Genomic DNA, 22,146 nt, shown 5'->3' with positions numbered 1-22,146 from the left:
TGTATAAATCTGGCGCTGCTTGTAATGCAGATGCATTCCAAACATTTATCTCTGTCTTTCATCTTCTTTCCAGTGGAATGTCTGGATTTTGGGGGAGAAATGGGTGGTTTTTGTATGCTGTGTGTTGATCTTGAAGGGTCTTCTGTGTGAGTTATGAGTACCACTTATGCTGAAATACCTCTGAATTCAAGTGTTTTGTTACCTGTGCATCTCCACATTGCAAATCTGCATTTGGAGTCCACTTCTGAAAGAATTCTGAAGCCCTGGTCTTCTGATGGTGGGAGTAGAATCCTGAATCTTGGCCTTTCTGGTTAAAAAAAAAAGCTCAAAAGCCTTTTCTAAGCTCAAGCTATATGATAAAATGTAGGTATTTTAAAAGTAATTAAGATAAGCGCTCCTGTTAATGGCTTCAGAGCTTTTTTCCTTCAAATTGTTTCCGTTCACATCTAAAGATTTTTCTGAAGTGCTTCTCATTTGTAATGCTTTTTTTTCCCCCACTGTGGCTGAATATAGAAACTGATTACCAAGTTCATGAATTTTCTGAAGACCAGTGCAGGCAGTGTTAGCATCTGCTTCCTGACTGTTATTTATAGATTCTGATTGCTGTGTTTCTAGCAGAACCAGTCCCTTCTTTTAATGATACTTCAGGCTTTAAATAGTTCGGCAGCCCTTTATGAATTCCAGAAAATCGTTAAAAATTCTAATTTCTTGTTCATAGTTTCACTGTAATTGCTTGGTAGTTGATTTAAGCATAGTATTTACTACTACTAATTGTGGGGTTTTTGCCCTGTTTCTGATAGAAATAAAAACTAACAGTTTTTTTTTTTGAAACTAGAATATAGAAGTAAAGTCTTGTCAAGTAGAGGTCTTAAGAATTTTCATTATGCAGAATTATAGTGGATTTTTATTACGTCTGCAAAATGTTCTTCTTTCAGTTTATTTTAAAGTACCTGTTCATTTAACAGTATTTTTGGTTTTCCTCCTTTGTTTGATATTCTTGATGAATTGAACAATGTTACATTTTTATGCAATTGCACCTAAAATATTTTCAGCATTTTCTGACTTGGGGAGAATAAAGCTGATTGGGTGGTGGCTTTACCAGATAGTGTTGAAAAATTATCCCAAACTGCTGTGAAAATGTAGAAACAAGTGTGATCTGTAGTACTTTGTCATGGGAAAGTTACCATCATAGAGAATCAAGACTGGGTTCAGGGAGCTCCAGTATCAGAAGGGAGCATAATGATAAGTGTTTAAATTGTGAGTGATGGTGAACATGAAAAAGAAAATGCTTCTCATCTGAAAAGTAGTTGCAGAATTTTTCAGGCATTAACTGTAGGTGGTTAATCACAAAAAACCCAGATAACTGGAATAAGACTCGGAGCACAGACTAATACAGGTTTTATTTCAAAGTGAGGAAGTTTCAAAATTTAATGATCAAAGGTGCATGTACTCTGTCATTTATGTACTGACACTTTTGCAAGCTAGCAAGGTATGTTCAAAGATAGGGCAGAGGTCAGTTTTTTATTGCTTAAATTCTAGTGCTGATACATCAGTTGTTAAAGCTGCCTTGGCTTGGGAGATTATATGCTTACATCATTTAAAGCCTGGCATTTAAAGATTTCTAAACAAAAGCTTCTGTTCTAAGTTTTTTTGCTAAGATACCAAACAAGATATCAAATTGAGTCATACAGGTTTTTTAGTATCTAGAGTTTCTGCTGGGTTCCTGAGAGCTGGGAATGTTCAGCAGCTGGAGAAACAGCGCTGTGATTATCAGAGTGAGACCTATATTTCAATGCCTTTAAACCAAATCTAAAAACTAGGTGCAATTTAAATAATCTAAGGTCAGATTGTATATGACACCATACCCATGGCATTCATAATAAGACACAGTTTATCTATAAGGGATTAGAACTAAATTTAGAAAACCTTGGTAAAGGTATTTCCAGATTTTCTTGAGATTATCAAGGTTTAGGAGATTATAATTTGCATAATAATTTTTAATTTTGCATAGTGATTTAACTTGGATCTGAAATGTGGTTTATCAGTAAACGTCATTGGATTTGAATCCTTTGATGTGAATGTAAGTGTAGTTTTTTTCTCTTTTCACTGAAGTTGAGAGAGACAAGCAGGTGAGAAATAACTGAATTCTGACCCTGGAACATTTCACATTAATGCCATCATTTTGATGAGGTTTTTGTATGTTCCCCATTGATAAGTCATCACTTCAGTTTTCATACCAGTTGCTGACAGCAACTAGATACAAGAGACCAATCCTTCTATAGATTTTATGTTATGTCTACAAAGAGGACAAATGACATCACAGACTCATTCATTCTCATTTATTTAGGATCTCAGATTCCTTTGTCTCTGCAAGCAGATGGTGCTTACATGCTCATTTATTTAGTTAGTCAAGATCTTTAAGGTCAGCATGATAGAATTATTGGAATTTAAACTTGCTGAAGATCCATCATGTACTGTTCTTGTCTCAGCTTTGTGAATTTCATGCTCTTTGGTCTTTGGAGAGACTACCTTGTCCTTTTGTTCCAAATACCAGCTTATGGTATTTGCTTTTCAGAATAGAGTACTAAACAAACTGAGTGATCTTTAGAAAACCAAAGAAGTTTCAAATGCTAGTAAATGTAGACTGAACCTGGACATTTTTTCAGATTATTGGTATTTCCCCCCCCCTTACTGTTGTGTGTAATGGGGACTTTTGGTTTTGTGGGATTTTGTTTGTGTGTTTGTGTTGTTGGGTTTTTTTAAGTGAAATTATTTTGATGTAATGTCTTTAACAACACAAGAAAGGAAGGAGATGTGAATAGGTCATAATTTTAATTATAGTTCCTGCATTCTTTCACATACAACTCATTCAGTTTTGATTTTACAAAAGTTTTTCCCTAAAGCAAAATTCCTAATAATGTTTACTGTCTTCTTGCATCAAGTGTTTGTTGTCTTCTCTGTGTTACATTGTCTTGCTTATTGAACAAAAATACATATGCTGCTGTCAGTAAGTCATAAACACAAGTGATGCTTGCATTTAAGATGTTCAGAGATACTTGTATTGCTTATTACCTGCTCTCTTGTTAACTGTTCAAAGGTCAGTTTGGTTTGATTTTCTTTCAACATGATTTAAACCATGCAGGAATTGTAGTACATTGTGCATCTTTTAATTTACTAGGTTCTCTGTGAAATTTATCCCTATGAATATTCAAGATTTTTTTGTAAGTTTGTTCATAGGTCAAATGTAGGAGGATGATGTGGTTAAAATACAGAGTTAAAGAAGTGAATGTGAAAGCAGTTTCAGAAATCTTTGTTCGGAAGTAAAAATGGCATGCAGTAATTTCAATCTGGCTTTTAAACTTTTTTTTTATTAGGTCTTAAAATATAGTTTAATAGTTACTCCGTGATATTCTGTAATAGTGCAAGATGAGATAAAATAAAATAGTAATGTATGATTTTTGACAGTGTCTTTCCCAAAATTCTTCACAAACATGTATGTTATCCTATTTGTTAAGGTCTGTTAGGAAGCTTCCGCTGGTCCTAGTGTCCTCTTGCTTGCTTTTACTTTCTTTGGTCTCAAGTTTTTGATGTGCAGGCTTGTCCCCAACTACTTGCAGTGGCATCTTGGAACACCCACAGGTGGGACAGGGAGTGGAGTCAAAGATGTGTATACTGGCTCTTGATTATATATAATTGAATCCTTTCTTCTTTCTCCTCTTACTTTGCCCCTGTTTCCAGTATATTCCTCATCACCCCATCTTCCCCACCCATGACACTTTCTAGAAGCTCTACTTAATGAGTTGGTACAGATCCACAGGCGCTATCAGATACCTCTAACACCCGTGCACTGTCACTTCCCCCTTATCTGTTGTGAAGTCCAGACTGACGCCCTGCAGAGCTATTGCCGGTGATTTCTTGTTGGCCTGTCAGCTAACAGCTGAAGGGTTTTGGCCATCTGTATGATCTTCCTTAGTGCATACTTATCATGGTTGTGCCTCTCTGTGGTCTTTTTATGGCTTTCTCTGTGTGCTGAAATGGTTCTTTACCTGATAGCAACAATGAACCGGGGGCTCTCAACTTCCTTATGCCCTTATGCTTTCTCTTTAGCCCTATTGTTGAAGGTAGTGGTGATAAAGCAATTCCAATTAACTGCTGAGAACAGAAAATTGAGCTAATGAAGGCATTAGACAAAAAATATTGTGGTTTTAGATAAGCATAGTTTCTGAAGTAAATAATAGATGGTTAAAGGTTTAAAGTAGATTTTATGATGAAAGATGCATTTCAAGCTAAGTAAGGTGAAGGGGTGCCATCAGGCAATAACTTTGTTAACTTGATTAGTGAAGGTTATCACTGTATTGAGTAAAGATATTACAGATTTCAACTACTAGAGAATTACCTCTTACCTATATCTCAAGATTTCTGCAGGATTTCTATTTTTACTTTTACAAATATGCAACAGGGCATGAACTTCCTTTGAACCTTCTGTTACAGGGTGGTAGGGAATCTTAATCTCTACAGTTGTGATGATTATTCATAGAGTTTTATTCCTTAAACAGAATGCAGTTTTAAAAATTATTATTATGTTATAGTGCTGAGTATGCTTCACTGAAATGATTATTTTATAAATTTTTTATATTTCTTAAGATAGAAATAAGTTATCCTGCTATTTATTTTGTTTTCATTGCTGTAAATTGCTGTAAGCACACTATGAGTACTTACAAGTGAAATTTTTATAAACTCTTTCACCGCTGCTTTTTTTTCCCCCCCGACAGAATCCTATTGTGTCCAATTCTAGCTGGTCAGAAATAGATGTCCTGATTCTGGCTGGAACTGTTGGCCATGTTTTGAGTTTGGGGGCAAGCAGTTTTATAGAAGAGGAACATCAGACCTGGTATTTTCTTATCAATACACTTTGTTTGGTGCTGTGTCAGGAACTTTGCAGAAATAATTTTCTTCTGAAAGAATGTGACCCTCAACTTGGCACCAGTGCGAAACAAAATTTTGATAGTATTGGGGAAGTCTCTGAGTGCAAGAATATAGACATTCCAGCAGCAAGTAATTCGAAACTGGGCAAGGCCACCTCTTCATCTGAATTTATAAAAGGATCAGATAAGTGGATAAGCTTAGCAACTCCATGGATCATCCTTATTTGCTGTCGGCTGCTTCGATCCTTGAATCAGACAGGTGTCCAGTGGGCTCATCGGCCAGACTTTGGACACTGGTTGACAAGGTGGGTATCTGATTTACTGTCACACTTTCTGCCTTATTTAAAAATTGATGTGTGCTTCATTTGGTGAAATTTGTATTTTTCTATGCAGTCTCTGACCGGAAAATGCTGTAAACATACAAAGCAGATAAACAGTGAAGTGGCATAAGGAATTTTTCATTGCTATTTCATGCAGGAGTAATTCCTTGTGTACTATCAATAGTTTATAATCTTTGCCCTGCACCATGACTTATCTAATTAATGCCAATTATACATGATAGGTTTATCAGAAGCAAAAAGTAAATATTTTCCATGTGTAACTCAACAGTGTCTGGTTTGAGAAATTAAAAATCACTTAATAGAATTAAACTCTTGAAATTAAGGCAGGAAGGTTCTGCATAATTCCAAAATTTATGATGTCACACGAGAAGATGCCACACATAGAATTCTTCCTTGTCTATCACACGCTTGTAATGTGTGGGTGAAAAGCTGAAGGAATTTTTTGAGTGTAATATGATAAACAAAAAAGGGAAATTTTTATAACTGAAAGTACAGCAGAGAAGGGCTTCTGCTTTTTCTAATACCTTTCAGTGTTTTTAAGAACTACAGTTATTATTCTGTGATACTTGAACTGTCTCATGTACTTCAGTTAGTGGATGGAGAAGCAATACTTTTTGACTGTCTAGTCAAGGTTTTGCAAACAGCAGATGAAGAGGCTCTGCTGTGTAAGATAAATAGATTTCTTGCCAGTATCTTACAACACACGGATGAAATGTCATTCATCATTCATTAAAAATGACATGAGCAAATGAGACTTGTTATTTATTGGCAGCCTCACAGATGAAATGCTAATTGCAGTGACAGGCATGAGTGCTGGAAGACATGAGTTATGAGGGAATTTATCGCATTATAGCGGTTGTTCTATACTAGAGTTTTCACCATGCATTTCTGCTCTTGAGGTGAGGAAATGAGGAAAAAATGTCGTATTTCCTACATCAAGTCCATATGATAGATAAGTCACTCCTTCATTATGAGCTAAGCCAATATGAGCAGGATAAGGTGTGATTTGGTGTGACTGTAAGGATTTTTACAATTAATCCTGACCATCTGCAAAAGATTTATTTGCCCGATAATGCCCTAATTCAGACTTTTTCTTCAGACTGTCAGTCCTTTTCTTTGGAGTGTGCTGGTGCCCCAAAGCCATGAAACAAGGACCAAACTCCTTCAGCTGAAAAATTTGGTTTGTTTCAGATACATGCTTTTACTGATGTGGTCCCCTGGATATGTTTATTTACTCTTGGAAATGTTACCAGACTTCTAAAAATTGTGTGTGGATGTATGGACTTAACTTTCAAAGATCCTGTCTTGCTTTAGTATGCTTCCACCTCTGATTTCATGGTGCTAAGTATGCCTGGAAATCGGCAAAAACTTTTGTAGCCTTGGGCTGTGGGGGGTCTCAAGGGGATAACACAGGTGGAGTGTAGACTACAGATACAGAAGCAGGTGCTTCCTAATGTATAACAAAAGTGGGAAATCCTATATGCCCAGCTCTAACACTTAGTTGCCTGTCAGGAACTTCAACCCACTCAGGTAAACCCAAGGCTTTTTACGCCTGTTCTGGCTTACTCCTTTTGTTGTTGTTGAGGAAGGAGAGGGGAGAAGGGAGGGAGGAGTCTATTTTTGTGTTTGGTTTTTGTCCCTGTAAATTGGAGTTCATGTGAATTTGAATATGTCTGTATATTTCTCTGTACTGGGTAATCCCTAACTGGAGCCATGGTTGAACACAGGGTAAGAAATAACCTTCCTCCATCTTCTGATAAGGTTTTTCATATGCAGCTCCACTTGCTGTTGGTTGCTTTTGCTACAAGGTCAAGTTGCATGCTGATTTTTCAGGATCTACCCAGGTGCTCAAGAGTCACCTCTGATAAGATGGTCATCCCCCAGTCTGTCCTGATATGTGTAGCTGTTTCTTCCAAGGTGCAGGACTTGCCTCTTGCCCTCATTGAATTTCATAAGATCCTTGGTGGGCAATTTCTCCAGGCTGTCTAGGGGCCTTTGGGTGTCAGCAGACCCACCTACTGTATCAGCCATTTCTCCCAGTTGTGTATTGTGAGCGGACTTGCTGAGGGGGCACTGCCCCATCACTCAGGTCATTAGTGAAGACATTAAACAGCATTTGCCCCAGTGGGGGCCAGCGGCCAAGTCCTGAGGTTGACAGATAATGGCTGCCTTCCAGGTGGACTTTGTGCTACTAATGGCAACTGTGAATCCAGCATTTGAGTACTTTTTAGTCTACCTTATTGTTCACTTCTCTAGTGTGAGATTGCCTACAGGAATGTTATGGGAGCTGGTGTTAAAAACCTTGTTAAAGCACAGATGAAATAATAATGCCTGCTTTGTGCTCTTCTGCTGAGCTTGTTGCATCATGAAAAACTGTCAGGTTGATAAACTATTCTCCTTCATAAAGCCATCACAACCCTATTAAAGCTGTCTGCCTCCCCCTTCAGTAAGGCTGAAGTAAAGCAGCTAGATATCAAAACAAAAATGTCAGAATTTTACAGGTGAATTTCTTCCTCTGTTACCTATAAAATTATGGCTTCATATTGAGTTTATTTGCTTAGGTCTTGAAGAAAGTAGAAGAGAAAAGAGTCTACATCTGTACACTTAGGCTACGGCTGATCTTTTGTATATAAATAGTATGCTGTAGGAGCTTTTGCCATACAAGGCAAGGAACTTGCTCTCTTTCTCCTCACCTCACTGGCCTGTTATTTTACCTGTTCCTGTGTCAGTATGGTGAACTAAATCACTGAATAGATATGTCTGGAAAAATAACTCAAGATGGCGTGGAAAACTCCTGGCTTTCAGTTGGATCACTTCTCACTCTGATCTGCCATTAGTCTTCACAGGCAAATGGGCTGGCTTAGTAACAAGAATGCAGGAAGGGAAGTGTAATACAAGTCAGCACTGCTGTTGTTGAAATTACTGCGAGAAGAGAATGTGGAAGTATCTGCATCTTTTGAAGGGCTGCAGACAAACAGTGTTTTCTTTCTGCCACTCTCAAGCATTCCTTTTAAAACCTCACTTGCTTTTCAAATCTAATTGAGAAAGAAGCGATGACTCCCTACCTTGTACTTTGGGAGGCTTAAAAAGATGATTCAGCAGTCCAGAGTGTTTATGCCATGGCAAGTTAAGAGGATATGTGATTAGGACTGTCATTGTCACAGTTCTGCCTGCTCCCTTTCATTGGTGTAACTACTGCTGTGTTTTGGGAGGAAGTGAAAGGACAGAACCCTGCCAGCCTTGGCACAGGTTGGCTCAGGCTGCTGTGGAGCTACATCGTGACTTAAAACAATGGGGCAATTTTCAGCCTAACAGGAGAATTTTCAGTATGTCTCCATGCTGACTGTTGCAATATAGTGTTAAAAGATTAGTAATATTTGAAGTATGACAGTTTTCGGACTTGAACGATGGGATGTAGTTGATATGTATGACTGTTATGGCTCACTGAACAAGCTTCAGAAAGGTTATTCAATAATGTAACTAAATCTTTACACATCATGTGGTCTGTAAAGTGTTTGGGAATTCCTATTTGGCCAGCATGCTTGCATTTTCTTTGGTTGAGGATTTTAACATCTTTGTTCCTTCTCCTTCACATGATATTAGGGTCATAGAGATGTCTGTTTCCCCTAGTGATTTGATCAGGATTGAGATGATGTGTTTTCCTTATAGCATGAATTAAAAGTTGGTGATAAATTGAGTTGCATAAAGCACTTCTTCCCAAAATGTGTTGGTAGTCTATAAGGTTAACTGTTATTCTATTTTTAATACTAGTTTTATTGGCATAGTTATGTCTTAATAGCATGTTTTTTACTAATAAGAATTTGGAGCCTTGGATCATATGTGCTCTTGTTGTTTGAATTTGGGCTACTCAAGGTTTTGCAGGCTTTTTCTAGCCAGCCTTCCATTTTGTCTCTAAGATAAACTAATGAGCAAACGGCCCTCTTTTTTCGTTTCCCTTTATTGATCTTTCAGATATCTGTGCATATGCTCAGAGTAGTATTTTGCCTAACTACACAGTGCTTAAGGGGCTCAGCATTTAGAACAGAGAGACTGTTATCCAGATTTTCCTGTTTGATGTAAGTTTCAAAACACGGAAAATCGATCTACCTATAGCATGTTGAATTTGGCTACTAGGAATGCATTCAGCAGTGCTAAAATAAGGAAAACATTCTTTGTTATTTGCAGACAGACCGTGAAACCTGAAAAATACTTTGATGGGAAAAAAAGCAAAAGAAAATCAGACAGTAGATGAAATGGAAGAAAACAGGCAATCTAAATCTATCTGGAAGTCAGGTTTTCTTTTTGATTGGTTGTTACTCAGTTAGCTTTATTTGGCTGTTAATCTTGGTCAGTGCTGATACTTGAAAGGTGTCAGAACTGCTGCATGGCAGTGTCAGCTGAAAGAGAAGTGACAAGAAGCATCAACATGGGAAGATAATATTTTCTTTTAATAATGTACCTAACCATCCCCAAATGCCCTTCCTCTCAAAGCTAGCACACCTTGTGACTTCTATGTATTCTGTTCTAAAATGTAAGAAGCAATTAAAAAAGACCTTATCTACTTAAGTTACTAATCATGCACATTCACAATTCCTTTCACTCTACTTGTATTTGCAGTAATGAGGTGAGGTCCAAGCAGTGGAAGAAAATATCTTCAACCTTCATTCTATTAACAGAAGTATCAGTGTAGACCACAAACTGTTACAGTAGGAAGACAGACCCAAAGTGCCCTTTTTTCCTTCCCTTCTCATCAGATTTTCTATCAGGAAGGTATTGGTTCTTCACTTTCAATTTTGTGGCTTGTGAAAAACCCAGGACATGAGGACATGGCAGCTGAGATCCGAGTAGCTTGTTTGTGCTTGTATTTCTGAGCAGACTATCAAAACCGTTTAGAATTTTGCTAAATGATTGGACTCTGTGTTAAGCAACTACCATCTCCTTTCAAAATATGTGATAATTACATATGCTTTTAACTGCCTGACTGTAGGAATATTGGCTAGAAAACCTTGAAACTGTAGGTGATTTGTGCTGACCTGACTTTGCTTGCTATAAATCCTTTAATTGTTTCTTCAGCAAATGCTGTGAAACACTTGGCTAGGTTTTTTTAAAGGAAAACCTAAGATTTGTATGATTAAAAAAAAAATTCTTATCAGAGATCACAGAAGACTGTTACCAGAAAACCTGGACATGAGATGTATGTTAGTCCCTGTGCTAGCAGTCAAGAATGAAAACTCAATGTGTGTTGAGTTTTTTAGATTAAGAGACAAAGGTGATGATGATGATGTTGTGCTGTTATTTATCCCTGATTTGTCTTGCTTTCATACAGCGAGTACAAGGAGAATATGACCTGAATGCTTAAAATTTTCTATAAATCCTCATTTGAAAGATTTAGTGGTTACAAAATTAGTTTGTTTGCTTTGGTCATAAAGCAGGTGGTGCTTGCATTATCTTCACAGGTTGCTGCAGGAGTCCACTGTTTCTGCTCTCTCCATGTGTAGAGGAAGAATAATTGTGAGGAGAAACATCAGGACTACATTTTCTGTCTCATAGTGTTCTAGATCTTATTCCTCTCACTTTTCTCCACTGGCTTTCAGAGAACAGCGCATCTCTTGGGAATCTTGTTAAGGTGTAAGAACTACGTGACTGGGTCCTGTATGCAGAACTAATGGGACAATTTATCTGCTCTACAACTTTCCTTTGTGACTTTTCAAGCACAACAATAGCTGGAACAGCTATCCGTCAAGCTCCTGATACAGTATATATCAGTGAATAGGAAAGTAAACCTGTTTGAAGTACAATAGTTTTTATTAAATCAGAGATAAAACTGGAATTTCCTAAGTGTGATTGAATTCAATGCAAGTAACAGCCCAGGCACACTGTTATTTTCCTGAAGTTAGTGATCTTTTATCATGGGATTTTGAGTTGTGGAAAACAGAAGATGGAGCCCTTAGCTTTAAAAATCTACGTGCTCTTCTTAACTGAAGGCAAATTTAACAGAATTAGTGGTTTTATATTATTTGGTATACTGGGAATATTTTCAGTAGGCATGGGTTGGCAATTCTTGGACTACAGCAGACTTTCTGAAGCTGTGTTAAGGGATGGGTGTAGATCTTTGCCTTACCCCATTACATTTTTTGGTGCTAATTGGTACTACTGAAGATTTAAGTATATAACATTGGCAGCGTATATAACACAGCTCAGTAAAATGTCCTTGATTCTGCAACGAATGTTACCTATTTAGGATGCAGGGGAGCAAACAAACAAGCTGTATCTGTGATCTTCTCTGCCAATGATGCATATTTTATGTCTTACCTCTTCTATGTATTGGCACAATATAAGGTGCTATAGTTGCATAAGGGAATCAGATTGTGCTAATGAGTTTGTGTGTGTGTTTTAAACTATGTTTTTGTTAATTTTGGGTAGGTAATAGGTAGGTAATAGGGTAGATAATGTGTCAAACTAAACAAATAAAGTTATTATATGTTACTATTTTTAGTTATTTCAAAAGAAAGTTTTAATCTTGTAGTGCAAAAATCTTTTGTGTAGTGCTAGAAAATGCAATGCTGTAGTATACGGAAAACACACTTTTTCAAAATGTATAAATAACAAAACCCTAGTTTAAAAGCAGTAGAAGCTTTTCTATTATGCAATACGCAGCTCAGTTTTTATATAATTAAGAGAGTAACTAGCATATGGTGGAACACAATAATTACACTTTCAAATGTGCATGCTTGAATAGAAAACCTCATTAATAAAACTGTTTTTCTGAAAATACTAAAATATTTTACCGTACCTCTTGGGAAGTTCATAACAGATACCACTACATTGATTAATTTGGTGCTGCAATAATTAATACAGTTTATTTAATATAGTGCTGTAGTTAAGGCTCTATCAAATGTGTTTAGCACTAATTACTGTTTTAAAAGGGATTTTTTGTTTCATTTTCTTTCCCAGCTCTGAACATAAATCTGAACTCTCCTTCTTGGCTGCAGTCTCCCTTCTTATGATCTTCTTTCTGGTTCAAAGAAGATGCTCCCTGGTTTCAAAAATTGCTATGGCACTCGGGCTCCTGGGAGTCTACAGTTACCGGGCAGCTATTGGAAATGTCATATTTCCATGGCAACATGGTGGCAAAGATATTTCAAAGTAAGTTCATCAACAGATAAGTAACTGTTTCTAGCAAGGTGTTGAACCCTTTGGCTATCAGGGGATGAGGTGGACAGGATGTTCTAGGTTGGAATTATGTTCTTACAAATAGAATTGTAGTTTGAGGTGACCAGCACTGAATTTTTGTGATGTGTGCTTAATTTTAAGCCACATGAAGTTTATTTTGACTGTGACAGGTGAGAAGCCAGTCAGATAAGAATTAATATAAGGAAAACCTAGTTATAATCTGTATTTTTGCTACAAAAGACTCTAAATGCACCATCTCTTGTTGTTTCAGATGGACTTGCCACATCTAGCAGCTCATAAGGCAAGCTCATTTAGCTATTTCTTAGTTCCAAAGGTGCTTAGTAGTTCAGAGAGCTGCTTTTCCATACGTTGCTTTTACAGTTGAATGTTCTGTAACATGGGCTTTCAAGATGAACCATGCTCTTCTCAAGGTCTCACCTGTGCAGCGCACTGCATAGTAAGGTTTTTTTGTCTGGTGTGAAGTTTGTTAAAGAACTAGTCAGTAACTGTGAGGAAGTTAACTCTTTCACCAATGACTACTTCTGGCATGTAGCTAAGTGACTTTAGTTTTCTTATATCTGGCTCTGCAGTCTCAAGTTCTCTAAATGTCAGAGGGTTGTGGAAAACTTCCAGAGTCAGTGGGAACATTTGATGAGAAGTAGGAGATTATGGAAGAGAAGCTATTGAAACCATTGGCTTCTGGATGGAGAACTTCCTCTTGCACTCATTTTGAATTTTTTATCAATATAAATGATGTTGGAGCTTCTTAGTCAGGGGCCACGAGGTGTGTAGAGATGGAAAAAGCCCTTCAGGCTAAGATCTTAGGACATAAAGAACATCAGGTTTGCAAACGTGGCATATTTTACAAGAAATACTTGTTTATATGTGTATCTGGATATATTTACATACATTCCATGTCTCCAAATATTGAAGATCATTCTAATTGCATACTAGTGTTAACACTATGTGTTAGTTCTGCTTCATGAGAAAATAATGATAATCTCTACTCATGCAGAATTTCGCTCAATTCTTCAAACATGCCTGATTTTTGAGTGCGATGTCTAGTTTTGCTTTGTGTCTTTTTTCAGTGAAAGAAAGCCTTGGAGAATAATACTATCCTTGCAGCATGGGACAGAACATTAAATACAGCAACTGAGCCATAAATAAAATGTGGTTAGAGAAATAAGTGCAGCACTTAAATATTGAAGTCAAACTTTTACTTGAAACTTGTTCATTCTATAGTCAGCATATGAATCTCAATTATTACAAAATACAAAGCCTTTTGTATTATTTCTATTATTAAATAAATACTGAACACAGTGATTTACTTAAATTATGTCAGAGCTTTATATAAACCCCAAGTGAACATTCCCATAGCACACTGTGGCACATGGTTCCTATCTGAAGAGAGGTTCTGCCTCTCTCACATACCATGCTGCCTTTTACTTTTGCATAAAAACAAACCAGCAAACAATCCAAAATGAGCTTGAGTCTATGCCTGCCAGATCAGAACATTGTCTCTATCATGATACCTACCTACCAGGCTGGCTTAGGGCTTCCAGCATGGTCCCTGGCTATCCATGTGCTAACATGTGGGCTTCTCAGGAGAAAAGTACAAGGCCCAGTAGAGAGGCATGGTCACTAACTCATCAAACATTATCTTCAAGGCTCCCAGTACAGCATGTCAAAAGAGTTGGTAGACAAATCTTAGTAGGTTGTTTCACCTTCAGATGATAGGTGACATGTTGTCACAGTGATACTTGCTTATCTTAATTGGATGGTTGATGTGATTTATATGATAAAATCCTGTTTAAAATGCAAACATAAATGTGTCTAGAGGTATCTTTAGTGTATTCATGATTTGTGGAATAGCTCCAGATCCAGGTGCAAGGTAGAGGTAATTTTGTGTAATATGAGAAAAAGTTGTAGGCAGCCACTGCATTTTTCATGCATAGTGTATTCTTCTCTAAGATGAAGAATCTTTGCTCTTTTTGCCTTAGAGTTATTTTAAAAAAATTGTAGTCTATGCAATGAAAAAGATGAGTATATAGTATCCTAAAACAAACAAAATAATAGTAGTGCATTTGCCGAGGAGCACTTTTTCTAGTTTGAATCTCCGTCAACTGGTTAATTCCAGTTTTCACTCAATTTATTGAATAGGCAAATACCTCAATGTATTTTCTAAAGTTTTACATCTAAAGTAAATATGTAATTTTTTACATAATTATAGTAATAATAACAGTAATAATTATATCAGACTTATCAGAGATGCTGAAAAGGGGCACTGAATTTCTGCATTAGCCAGAAACACAGGGATTCTCTAAACTTTACTGTTTAGAGAACTTTATTCTTTCTTCCCTAAAGGAAAAATCCAATGGGCAATACAGGTTTTTTACAAAGGGTTGCTATTATTATATTAGAATAAAACAGTAAAGCCCTTTTTCATAGGCTGTTAGGTATAACTTTGAACCATTGAAAGGTAAATGACGGAACAGTGCACTGTATTCAGGTTTAGGAAAACCACATTACTGTTGTGTTATGGTTTCGCCTTTTTTTCTTGGTTATGTACATGCAAAAAGAAAATGGAATATATAAATGCTCTTGCTTATTATTTCTCTTGTTGCTTTTTTATCTCCTGTATTGAAAAGAAAGATTGAAATCAAGCTTATTTTTTAGTAATTGGCTGAGAAAGAAGGTTACCTTTCTAAGAAAAAAAAAAAAAAATTTACAAAACTTATTTTTAGAAATTTTGGCTAGTGGTGTCTTTTTGTGGTCAGTTAGTTACGTGGGTTACATAAACATAATTTTACTCTTTTTAGAGTCCTGGTCTAATCCTTGGTAAACTACTGAGTCCAGATGACTCCGGAATCCTCACTTCTGAGTGAATGATATTAACTTTGTAGGAGACCATTGTCTCCTCATTAGAACAGTAATGTTCACTCATTACTCATGTATAGAGAAGACTGACGGTAAAGATTTGACTGGTGGAGTCACACTCTGCCATGCTTCAGACCAACAGACCTGACATCCACTTCACAAGAAGCCATGGGCCCCCTACCCTCTCACAACCAGCCAGAAGGAAGGGACCTTTGAGATCGAGGGCAGTGAAAATGGGTTTTTGCTTGAGCTAGCAGGTGAAACCCCTCCTGACCTGCCTCACTTCCTTAGGTGCCCATATGCAATAGATATGAGGCCCTGGAATCTGTGAACCAAGGAAATGAGGACCAGAGAAATGAGAATGTGGGTGAAGGTCCATCCAGGTTGACGAGGTTGCCTGTGGCAGAGCAGTTATCCCCCACATCACGACCTCCTCAAGTAAGAAAAAGGAGGGTAGTAGTTATGGGTGATTCCCTCTTGAGAGGAATGGGGGGCCTGATATGCCAACTGGATCCAATCCAATGGGGAGGTGTGTTGGCTCTCTGGCACTTGGATAAGGGACATCGCCAAGACACTTCCCAGCCTGGTGCAGCCCACTGATGATTACCCACTGCTGGTTTTCCAGGTGGGTAAATGACCAAGTCCCAACAAGAAGGGTGCAGATGATCAAAAGGGACCTCAGGGCCTTGGGGACAGCTGATCAAGGGGTCTGGAGCACCGGTGGTATTCTTTTTTATCCTACATGTTTTAAGGATTGATGGGGCAAGAAACAGGAAAACCAGGCAGATGAACACCTGGCTTTAAAACTGGTGTTACCAGCAGAATTCTGAGTGGTTTATCACAGATCAGTTTATATGACACTGAACCTGCTGGCAATAAATGGGGTCCACCTGCTTTAAGGAGGGAGTCTTAGCTCAGGATTTACCAGGGTCATTGAGCTGTAGACTAGATTTGAAGGCAGATGTGGACATAGCCAGTCTTGACAGAAATAAGGTTACAAAGACCTTATGGTATTATGGGATATCTCACATGGCTGGAATGTTGTCATGAAGGGCCACCCTTTGCTTAGGAAAGACAGACCAGGAAGGTGCATTTGTGGAGCTTCCCTCTATGTCAGGTAGCACTTGGAATGTATTGAGCTCTGTCTGGGGTGGGTGATGAGAGAATCAAGAACTTATAAGTCAGGATAAAAGGGCAGTCTAGGGTGACATTGTTGTGGGTGTTTGCTACAAGCCACCTGATCAGGAAAAAGTGGATGAGGTCTTCTACAGGCAGCTTGAACAGCATCTAAGTCACAGATTCTTGCAGGGGACTTTAACTCCCCTGACATCTGCTGGAGAAGTGACATAAAGCACAAACAGTCCAGGAGGTCCCTGGAAAGCATTGACGACAACGTTCTGACACAGGTAGCAGAGGATCCCACAAGGAATGGTGTGCTGCTCAACATCATAACAACAAACAAGGGAGGCCCTTGTTGGAGATGTGAAGGGGGCAGCATTAGTGACCATGAGATTGTGGAGTTCACTGTTGGGCAGAGAGGAAGGAGGACAACAAGCAATCATGGACTTCAAGAGAGCTAATGTTAGCCTCTTTAGGAATCTTGGAAATATCCCATTGGAACAGGCATGCAGGGAAGAGATGCCCAAGAGAGATGCTGATATTCAAGGGTTATTTCCTGCAGGCTTAAGAATGACACATCCTGATGAGCAAGAAATTGGGGAAATAGGATAAGAGACCTGTGTAGATGAGCAAGGAACTCCTGTTGTTGGTGAAGTGTAAGTGGGAAATACACAGAAGGCAGGACCAGGGTCAGGCCACTTGGAATGAATACAGAGGTTGTGAAGAGAAGGTAGAAATGAGACAAGGAAGTCAAGGCTTTGCTGGAACTAAATATGGCCAAAGATGTCAAAGACAACGAAAAGAACCTTTTCAAATACATGAAAAACAAAAGGAAAACTAGGAATAGTGTGGGGCCTTTACTAGCAGAGGCCCCTGTAACAGAATGCAGAGAAGTGAGAATTACTGAATGTCTTCTTGGTACTGGTCTTCACTGACAAGACCAGCCAGGGATCTCTGACCCAGGAGAAAGAATGTTAAAAGAAAGACTTTCCCAAGGGAGGTTTGGGTTAGACAACATGTATGCAAATCTGACATCCACAAACTCATGGGTCGTGATGAAAAGCATCCACAGGTGCTGAGGGAGCTGATGGGCATAGTGAGCCTTCTAATGATCACCTTTGAAAGGTTGTGGCAATCAGGAGAGGTGCCTGAGGACTGGAAGAATTCCAGTCTTCCCAGTCTTCATCCACCCCAGTCTTCAAAAAGGGCAAGAAGGAAGATCGAGGAAACTACCAGCAAGGTAGCCTCACCTCCGTCCCTGAAAAGGTGATGGGAGAGCACCTCATTCTGGAATGAGTCCGTCTCTATCCACATGGATGACAAGAAGGTGATTAGGAGTAGTCAGCATGGATTCAACAAAGGTAAATCACACTTGACCATCCTGTAATGACCTTCTGCAATGAAATAAATACAGGGATGAACAAGGGGAGAACAGTGGATGTTGTTTACCCCGACTTCAGCAAGGATTTCAACACTGTCTCTCATAATGCCTTCATGAACAAGCTGAAGAAGTGTGGACTGGATGAGTGGACACTTAGGTCCTGGCTGAATGGCAGCCCTTCAGAATGACCTTGACAGGCTGGAGAATTGGGCAGAGAACTGTTCAAAATTCAGCAGAGACCAAGTGCATGATCCTGCACCTGGGGAGGAACAACTCCAGACCTCAGAACAGACTGGGGGTGACCTGCTGGAAAGCAGCTCTGCAGAGAAGGACCTGGGGTATCCTGGTGGACAGCAAGCTGTCCAGGAGCCAGCAATGTGTCCGGGGGGCCAAAAAGGCCAGTGGGATCCTGGAAAATAGGAAGAGCATTGCCTGCAGTTCAAGGGAGGTGATCCTGCCCCTCCACTCTGCCCTGATGAAGCATATCTGAAATACTGTGTCCAGTTCTGGGTTCCTCAGGACAACAGACACATGGGAGGTTCAAGAGTGAGTTGGGAGGTGGACTCTGAAAGTGGTTAGTGGACAGGAGCATCTCTTTTATGAAGAAAGGCTTAGGGAGCTGGTCCTGTTCAGCCTTGAGAATGACTAAGAGACAGCCTCAGCAGAGTCTCTGAAGGAAAGGTGTCAGAGGATGGATCCAAGCTCTTCTTGGTGGTGCCAAGCAACAGGGCAAGAGACAATGGGCAGAAACTGATGCACAGAAAGTTCCACTTGAGGATGAGGAAGCACTCACTTACTGTGACCAGACACTGGAATAGGTTGCATGGCGATGCTGTTGAATCTCCCTCATAGGAGATATTAAAGAACTGTCTAGACACAGTCCTGTGCAATGACTCTAGCATGACCCTGCCTGAGCCTTGAGCAGGAAGGTTGGACCCGATACTTGCTGTAGTCCCTTTCAGCCTTAGTTTCTCAGACCTTGTACTTCTAAAATAGCAGGTCACAGCTTTTAAGCGTACTGGTCCTTGTCCTTGTTTGCATTTTTGGACAACATGCTGTGTTTCCTTCAGAAACTAGCTTTCACTGGAAATTAAGAGGCAAATGAATTTATAGGTGGTTTGAAGATAGTCTAAGTGCTAATTACACTTACAACTTAAAACATAAATTGTTTTGGTAATGGAATTTCTTAGGGATTTGAAAAATACTAGCCTAGGATTTAACCTGTTTGGCAGAACTGCTTGGTCTTGACCTCTCTTGAAAGGCTCTGAAGTAGGTATTAGTAAGTAACTAATCTTTCTGTTTTATTTATTTATTAATTTTCTTCAATTCTGTTTTCTCTTTAGGGGGATTACTGAAGCCCGTTTTGTTTATGTCTTTGTTCTTGGCATAGTCTTCACTGGCACTAAAGATTTACTAAAGTCACAGGTTATTTCTGCAGACTCCACCACGAAGAGCACAGGATTATGGGAAGTATATAGCGGATTGGTTCTACTAGCAGCTCTTCTATTTAGACCTCACAATTTACCAGTCTTGGTGTTTTGTCTGCTGATTCAGACAATGATGACAAAATATATTTGGATACCTTTGAAATTTGATGCAGCACAGATTACTATCATGCACTACTGGTTTGGTCAAGCTTTCTTCTATTTTCAGGTAAGCTGAATGCTCTCTCCACTGCGGAGGTGGGAGAGGGAATAGTTTTTCAAAGAAATATTGTTCATTGTAAATAAAATGCTTACTAAATATTACAGTGGAAGAGATCACTGAGTTCTCAGAAGGATTTAGTTTCTGAATGTTTTATTAATATTTTGTTTTCAAAATCGGGGACAGATGCATACCTTAGTGTCTAATCCACAGTGTAGATTTCCAAAAGTATTTCAAGGATCAGAGATCTATACCAGGATGATTTTGGTCTGTTAATGGGCCTTGTAAGTACTTTTCAGGTGGTAATTAATTTTAAAATGTCATCTGAGTTGATTAATACCAGTAAAAGGCAGGTGGCTTTTGTCACTGGTTCTTGAGGCTTACAATAGGTATATATACTGTTTAAGACTGAAGGAAAGCGCTGTGGCATGTAATATCTCTTATGAGCACTAGAAGTAATTTTCTTTTTTATTATGTCAACTGATACCTTCTTTCCTTAGGAACCTTACTAACTTTGGTAACCTAGTTCTCTGCACTGCAAATAAGGTTGCAATTCCACAAAAACTTCTCTTTGCATTGAAGCTGGAGAGGATCTTTTTGCTTCTAGTATTGTTGCAACCTTAGTGTAGCAGGCTGTCTAAAGAGGGCATTTGTTAACTTGGAAATCAAGTTTAAGAGGTGGGGTTTACAAAATTTCAATGTGGGACCTCTGTTGACTTTACCTCTGCGGCATGGCTGGGAGTGTTAAAACTCTGGTCAAGCTTAAGGTACTGTAACTGCAAATTGAGGGTTGGCTTGATTGAGAGTAGCGTATGTCCAGATGGGGCTTTGCTGATGCAGGTAAGATCATCATGATTCATCCATTCCTACCTACTTTTCCTGTTCAGAGGGCATATCGTGTCTGGGTTGAGTGGCTTTTGCATGTTTTGAATGTTACTGTTCAGGCAGTCAACTTTGATTACAGCCTTCTGAGAGCACCCCTTAGTGCAGCTGGCAAAATGCTGAAGACAGAGCCATCTCTATACTGAGGTGCCAGACAAAAACAGCTGCCAGAAATGTAATGGTGGGGAGGGTGGCAAGAAAATTCTGGTTGTGGAAAAGAGACTAATAAAGAATGGTTCTGATTTTTTCATAAAGCAGCAAATGGTTTATAAATGTTTTCAGTGATGCTGAATTCTTGGTACACTTGGCTGAGATTTTCACAGAACCATGAAATTACAGGTGAGGTGAAGCTGGAAGATGCCTCTGGAAATCATTTAGTCCAACCTGACCCCATGAAACAGTAGACCAGATTGGTCTGAACTGTGTCCATTCCCTATTTCAAATACCCAAAAGGGTGAAGACTCTGCAAGCTCTCTGGGCTTGACCATCCTAACTAGTAAAAAAATTTTTTTCTGATTTTAATTAGAACTTCTTGTGTTTCTGTTTCTGTGTATTGCTTTTCATCCCTTTGCTAGTCACCATCAGGTGACCGAGAAAGTCACAGTCTGGCTGCATTTTCTGTGCTTCCCTTCATCAGGTACTTATACACATTGTTAGGATCCTTGCTGAGCTTTCTCCTCTTGAGAGTAAAAAGACCCAGCGAGTTGCTTGTATGACACGTGCTTTGTTCCCGCCATCATCTGTGGTGCCTCAGTGGACTTTTTCTGGCACACCCATGGCTTTATTGTGGTGGCAAGCCTAGAACTGGACCCAGGCACCCAAATGTGGATCTCACCACTGCTTATTAGAGAGAATGGAGATATCCCTTGAATAGCTAGTGAGGCTCTCCCTTAATGGAGTCCTGGATGCTACTGGTCTTTGCACAAAAAAGACAATGGCTGGCTGATCTCTTCCAAGCTGCTTTCCATATGGTTAGTTCCAAGTGTGACCAAAGTCAGGGTTTTATTCCTCTGCAGGTGCTGGATTTGACATTTCCCTTTGGTGCACTTGCTGAATTTCCTGTCATTTCGTTCCTCCAGCCTGTCGAAGCACCTTTGACGGCACCAGACCCACCTGCTGTAATCTACCGTTCTCCCAGTTTGTATTGTGTGCATACTTCCTGAGGGACCTCTCTGTCCCACTTCCAAGGTCATTGGTAAAGACGTTAAACAGTATCAGCCCCAGTGTCAATCCTTGTGGCTGATCACTAGTGGATCTCAAGCTGCTGCTGACAGTCCTGTGAGTCTAGTCCACAATAGTGTCCAGTTTCCTAGCCTGGACTACATCCATTTGTTTGCCTGAGGAGATGCTTAAAAGTGTATGTGAGGTAAAAGTGCTTTAGATAAATATACCTTCATTCATCTTCAGCCAGTACTGTGTGATGGAAAAGAAAAAAGCTTCTTAAAGTAATAGTTTTGTTTTGGAAGTGTAATATGGCAGTTACATGTTGTGTCTTTTTTGCTCTGAATGATGCCAAAAATTTGGGACTCACTTTTGTGGAAGAATTTACATTAACTTTGAAGCAGCTATAAACATCTTCCAGAAATAAGCTGATAGAGCTATCAAGAGCTTGACACATCTTTCCATTTGACTGTGCTGTGTCAAAGGTTTTTTTTTCTACACCGATAAGAATATATTTATGCAAGACAATAGAAGATAACAGGATCTGTTATCTTTCATATAGGTAACATATCTTTCAGCTTTCTAGTGGTCTTAAACTGGTGCTATGGGAAAGACTGCTCTTCTTCATGATGAATGTTTCATA

The 22,146-nt window shown here is 39.0% G+C and overlaps 1 protein-coding gene across 2 annotated transcripts in view; it reads left to right on the top strand.

Moving 5' to 3' along the window:
- Nucleotides 1–22,146, top strand: part of PIGG (phosphatidylinositol glycan anchor biosynthesis class G) — an 85,358-nt gene that overhangs the window by 24,491 nt on the left and 38,721 nt on the right. For both annotated transcript variants that reach the window (XM_058826888.1, XM_058826887.1), the window contains 3 exons: nt 4,773–5,230; nt 12,221–12,412; nt 19,160–19,469. In XM_058826888.1, coding sequence (XP_058682871.1) covers nt 4,773–5,230; nt 12,221–12,412; nt 19,160–19,469 — 960 coding nt within the window. The remainder of the gene's footprint in view (nt 1–4,772; nt 5,231–12,220; nt 12,413–19,159; nt 19,470–22,146) is intronic.

Source organism: Poecile atricapillus, chromosome Z, assembly GCF_030490865.1.
Source record: "Poecile atricapillus isolate bPoeAtr1 chromosome Z, bPoeAtr1.hap1, whole genome shotgun sequence".
NCBI lineage: Eukaryota > Metazoa > Chordata > Aves > Passeriformes > Paridae > Poecile > Poecile atricapillus.
The sequence above is the reverse complement of the archived record's forward strand: the minus strand, read 5'-3'. Positions and strand labels throughout refer to the sequence as shown.